This window comes from Podarcis gaigeae (assembly GCF_964106915.1).
Source record: "Podarcis gaigeae genome assembly, chromosome: 1".
In the NCBI taxonomy this organism is placed as follows: Eukaryota; Metazoa; Chordata; class Lepidosauria; order Squamata; family Lacertidae; genus Podarcis; species Podarcis gaigeae.
In genome coordinates, this window is record NC_139678.1 from 83,251,853 (window position 1) to 83,257,775 (window position 5,923).

Here is a 5,923-nt window from a genome sequence, read left to right on the forward strand (position 1 = left end):
TACATTTCCTTTTCAAGATGAGTTTCAGTTTCCAATAGATATTAACCAAGATAGAAAATGTGTATTTGTTGTTTGTGAGCAGCCTTCCCTGTTTTTCTACACCTGCTGAGTGGCAGTTGTAGTCCATAGTGTGTAAATGGGTTGATTCATTCACTTTTGGTGGTTAGGTGCAGGAAGCAAGTTTAGCCTAAGCGATCTTCTTAGGAATTGGCCACAAGGCTGGCTTTTTGGACTCTTTGGCCCAGGGGCTCCCCTCGGAGTTTACAGTTGATTTCTGCTCTTGCAGAAGTTTCCTTCTGCAGGTTTTGATTGGTTCGGTTTCAGAATCAATAAAGTGGCTTAAAAGCCAACCTAATGTGTCTGACTTTGTATTCAGCCATCAGGTCACAACAGCAGTACCCAGTGATCTAAATACTGGAACAACTACTAGACTGTGAGTGAATGGTCTTTGTCCACTCTATGTTACTCTCTTTTATTTACTTTAAAAATTATACCTCACATTTATTTATCAGATTAATTCACAGTGGCTCCCATCTTAAAAAGCCAATATAAATAGTCCAAACTGCTAAAATCAATTTTTGTACTCACTTTTAATTAACAGTTTACACCAACAGAAGGGTAAAATAAAGCCACACAAAAACTAGGCAGAGTAAAATGGTTCTAGCTGCTAATCTGAAGTTAAAAGTGAGGAGATAAGATGATTGTCTCTCAGGAGAGTGCTTAGAAAGAAAAGGCCCTGTCTTGTATCCCAATCAGTTATGCTTCTCAGCATGGTGAGTCACAGAAAAGAACCTCTGAGCTTGGTCACAATTGGTGCACAGTATTGTGTGAATTGCAATGGGTTTTATTTTAGGCTGAAATAGGCTGGGGCCGCTTTTGCCTGGTGGGGTAAGGACTAGTGGAGCGTCAACTGAGCGGCAGAGTTCTGTCCATGTCATGCTTCTGTGGGGTTTCACAGGAAGAAGCTCTCCCTTTGAATTTTGGAAAATAAGTTTGTTTGTACAGATGCAGAAATGGCACTGGGCAGGATTGACTTCCCTTCCAATTTGACAGTTCCATGACTCTATAATATAGGGGAATAGTAAAATGCTTAACTCATTGTGTTGGTATAGAATTTGAAAATATACAGGGGAAGATTTGGGGCTGTATGATCCCCAAGGGCTGACCTGAAGTCTCTAGTTTTGCCTGGGTTTTTCCAGGTGGCAGTGGGAGAGCCTGGATCTACTGGTGGGCAGGAGTGTCTTAATTTTTTTTTTTTAAACGAAGACTGCAGGTGGAGCTAGTCAGCTTCAGCCCAGCTGGAATCAACTGCAAATTATTGCATACATTCTCTGAGGAGTCTGCCTTCCTTCCCTCTCCCAATTAACTCCCATCTCTGCAAAATATTGCATAGGATCTCCACGGGGCTGCGTCCTCCCCTCCCTATTAGCTTCAGTCTCCAGGGCTCAGTGGTGGGAGGAAGAGCAGATGAAGAAAAAGAACTGGGCTGGCCTCGAGAGGAAGATGGGGCTTTGAGTCAATTTGCACACCTGGCGTGAGATGCAGGGCCGGAAACCAAGTAGAGCAAACTAAAGAGCTGGAGTGGCAGGAGACTAGCACTGCTGCCTCCACCACCTGCCGTATTTTTGGGGGTGGCCTGTGGAGGCTGGAGTGCTGAGAGACAGGACTGGAAACTGGAGAGTGTGGACCAGAGGAGGTGTTTATTATTTATGTTCATTTGCAGTGCAGTGGAGACAAGAGGGATCATTTCTCAAAGTTGATGGGGTGGGAGGCTGCATCAGAGGCTGAATAAAACAAAATGCTGGATTGAGAAATTCCCAATCCCACTACAGGGCTTTTCACCTTTTCATCTCCATGGAAGTCCCCACACTAGCTCATCCTTGAAATAATCCAGTTGGCAACCCTGGGAATGGGTATAATAAATCAGTTTGGATTTGGGAAAGAAAAGAAGGGAAGTGTATTTAAGAAAAATGGGGGACTTTAGGTACAAAAATACATATATTAGTGAAAATAACCTTCAAAACTGGATTACATTAGGGAGAATCACTTCAAAAAATTCATATTAGTCAAAACAAAATGGCTCAGTTTCCCCAGTCATTGATGTGGGTGGAGAATTTCCTTTGCTAAAATTCTTCCCACCCTCCATTCTTCCCAGTCTCAATGGAGGATATTGAATAATCTATTACATGCACCTTGCATTTTTCAGCTTCGCACTCAAGGTGCAATATCATTCTGCTAGTGGTGTGCTGTGTGTGATATACTCCAAAGGATTGTTTATAAAATACCTGATGTTATCTGAGCAGGGTGGTAACATGATGAGACTGTAATGTCACCCATGCTGTCAGTGGCAAAGAAAGACAATTCTGTGCATTGACTGTGCTTTGAGGGCTTTCAATATGTGTCTCATATCCAAAAGAATGATTGGTTGGGAATGCAAGACAGGGCCTTTTAAACTTCAGATTAGCAGCCAATCCATTTTATTCTACTGTGTTTTAGTCTGGGTTGCCTAGTTTTTATACTAATTTTATTTGGTCCCTCTGTTGGTTTTAACTGATTACTAAAATTGAGTGCTAACCATGATTTCAGTAGTTTGAACTGTTTTCATTGTCTTTTAACAATTTTATGATTCTCTGCAAACCATGACGGCTTTGATTTATATTTCAAAAGTGAAGTATAAATTTTTGAATAAATGAAAGAAGTATATTTTTAAAAAATAATTAAAAGAAGGTAACATTGAACAGGAAATAAAGCACTCCCTCCCAGCTCAAGCATTCCACCATTTATATCTGTGAGTATTGTGATGGTGACCTGATGGCCAAACCAATCAAAACCTCCAGAGGGAAAACCCCTCTAAGTGCAGAAATTAACTACAAACACCAGGCAAAGCCTGAAACCCATAAGGGAACCCAACCCCTGCCTGTGGGAATTGGAGATGTGGCAGTAGTACCACCTACCCACTTTACCTGGCCACAACCTGAAGGCAAATAAGCAGGTTTCCCCTGCGTGACTCCAGCCCAGGGTCCCAGAGCTCCTAGCAGATGAGGCAAGTTGGTCTCATAGGTGTTCCCTATCCAGCTCCAGGGCCCCAGAGTCCCAAGATTCAGCTTTAGGGACATCCCCTCACCCCAAAAGGTGCCTAAGGAGATCACCTAGGTTAAAGCTCCTTCCTACACCTAACCGTCCAAAGTGACTGAATCAACATATTTATATGCCACGAGAGCGGAGGGCAACCTATAGACTTCAGGAGCAAGGCTTCAACACCTCCCAAATGCCATGCGCCAGGAAGATTTGGGGCATAGCAAAGCAGGACAGAGTCTCAAACAAAGATGTGGTCTTCCAAACCCACATTCCCATCACGTTCACTCTCCCAGAATCTCTCAGTGACATCTATGCTGGCTTGGTCATGACCACAGAGTGGAAAACGACAGGATCCCCAAGGACATGCTGCAAAGGGAGCTGGCTTCTGGCACCAGGCCAATTGGCAGACCAACTCTGTGTTGTGAAAGATGTCTGTAAGCAGGACGGGAAGGCTGGCAACATTAACTCCGTTGTGTGGGAATCCCTTGCAGGTGGCCATAGTGCCTGGAGACAGTCAGGTTGTGTATTCACAGCAGTGATGAGAGGAGGAAGGACTGCTGAATGGAGTGCAGAAAGAAGGAACGCCATGGTGCATCTTTAGCAGCAAAACCAGATGCCTTCATCTGCCCCAGAACCAGCAAAACATGCCTCGCCTGTATCAGTCTCTACAGCCAAAGAAGGTGCTATAAATCTCCAGCACTTTGACTTCACCCATGAAGGCACACTCATCCATTGTTTCCCAGGGCTGACAGAAGACAGCCAATCATGCTGTGGAATACTAATGCCACCTATTGACTACTCAGAGAGGAATAGGCAAAAAAAAGCAACCCACTAGGACAGTGGTGGCAAACCTATGGCACGCGTGTGTAAGGAGTTGTTGCTGCCAAACTAGTAGAGATAACACTCCTGGCACACAGACATTTCTGTCTTGTTGATTTATTACTAAAAGTTCAAAGCAGTTACAAGAGATCAAACAAACGCGTTCATGCTTCAGTCAATCAGGTGTCTCGACTGAATATTTGTGACGTCTTTTTCCCCAGCATGCCCATCAGTGCAGGGCACGCCTCCTATTTCCTTTGTTCTGTGAGTAGCTAGTTCCGGGGACTGGTTGCCCCCTCCCTATTTCCTCTTCTGAGTCGGAAGACAAACTGCTAATGAGTGCTTTCGGCTCTCAATAATTGCTTCTCTTCCCCCTCGTCTCTCTAGCTGTCTCCCTTTTCCTGACAGCGTTTCAGAATGGGCACATAGAGCCCTCTCTGTGGGAACGCGCGCCATTGCCCCAGCAGTGCCATTTTAGGTGTATATCTGCCCCCCCATGCCGTTGTGGGGTGGAAATGCTGCCTAGAGCACTCTCCGCCCGCAGCAGCGTTGGGGGAAGTAGCGTTTCCACCAAGCAGCTGGTTTCTGGCTGCGTCGCTGCCGCCATGCCACTGTGGGTGTGAAACTGTGTAGGAAAATGAAAAGGTGCACGTGATTGGTTGCTGCATCAAGGTTTTTTGTTGATTGCTCCCTGACGGCGAACGTTGAGACTATCGGTTGCTTCTGCTTCTTTCCTGCATGTGAGTGTTTTTCTGCAACCCCCCCCCCAAAAAAAGAAAGCTTTAACAACTCAACAACTCTGAGCAATCCTCCCCCAAAAAGCTCAACAACTCTGGGGGCATGGTATACACATGAAATTGCAGTATATTCTTTTGTTTATCCCCTAAGTGCCATTTTGGTACTTTATGATAAATATGTGGGTTTTGGGTTGCAGTTTGGGCACTCAGTCTCTAAAAGGTTTGCCACCACTGCAGTAGGACAATTGCGCGCGCGCGCACACAAACACACACACACAAATGAAGCAAATAAACATTTTATTTCTTGGTTAATATCTATTGGAAACTGAAACTCATCTTGAAAAGGAAATGTATTAATTGAATGAAATCCTCCCCCTCGTCCTTATGAAAGCATCCTTCACATCTTTATTTCTCAAACTGTAAATCAATGGATTTAGCATGGGGATCACAAGAGTATAGAACACTGAAACAATTTTATCTTCATCGTTTGAGACCCCAGAATTGGGCCTCAGATACATAAAGATGATAGTCCCATAGAAGATTGTAACAGCCATGAAGTGAGAGGCACAAGTGGAAAAGGCTTTGTGTCTGCCCTGGGCAGAGCGAATCCGCAGGATGGCAAAAATGATGTAGGTATAAGAGATGAGGATAATCAACAAAGTGGTCATGATTATTGAAGTAGCAAAGATGAAATGCACAGTGTTAGCCACTGCGGTGCTTGAACAGGAAAGTTTCAGGATGGGAGGAAGGTCACAAAAGAAATGATTGATAACATTTGAGCTGCAGAAGGACAGGCTAAATATCACGAAAGTCTGAGCAGCTGAATTTACAAAGCCACAAATATATGCACCTATTACTAACACCAGACAGAGCTTTTTAGACATGGCAACAAAATAGAGTAATGGGTTGCAAATGGCAGTGAAGCGATCATAAGCCATAACAGTTAGAAGACAAGTTTCAACTGTGACAAACAGACAGAAAAAGAAGAATTGCACGGTACACTCTGTGAACAGAATAGTGCTATTCTTTTGTAGGAAGGTCATCAGCAACCTGGGAGCAATAGTGGTGGAATAGCCAACGTCAACCAAGGATAGGTTGCTGAGGAAAAAGTACATTGGGGTATGAAGGTTTGCATCAAGAGCAGCTAGGATGATGATGCCAAGATTTCCTGAGACTGTGACAATGTAGATCAAGATAAATGCCAGGAAGAGAATGGTCCACAACTCTGGATGGTCCATGAAGCCCAGAAGGATGAATTCAGTCACAATGCTGTGATTCGTGTATTCCAT

General features: G+C 44.1%; 1 protein-coding gene across 1 annotated transcript; it reads right to left on the reverse strand.

Annotated features, from left to right (window-relative positions):
* Positions 1-4,987: 4,987 nt before the first annotated feature.
* LOC310826671 (olfactory receptor 5AR1-like) lies at positions 4,988-5,923 on the reverse strand (the record flags this gene model as incomplete). The annotated part of the gene is made up of 1 exon (XM_083701834.1): positions 4,988-5,923. The coding sequence occupies one exon, from the start codon at positions 5,921-5,923 to the stop codon at positions 4,988-4,990; it is 936 nt and encodes a 311-aa protein (XP_083557960.1).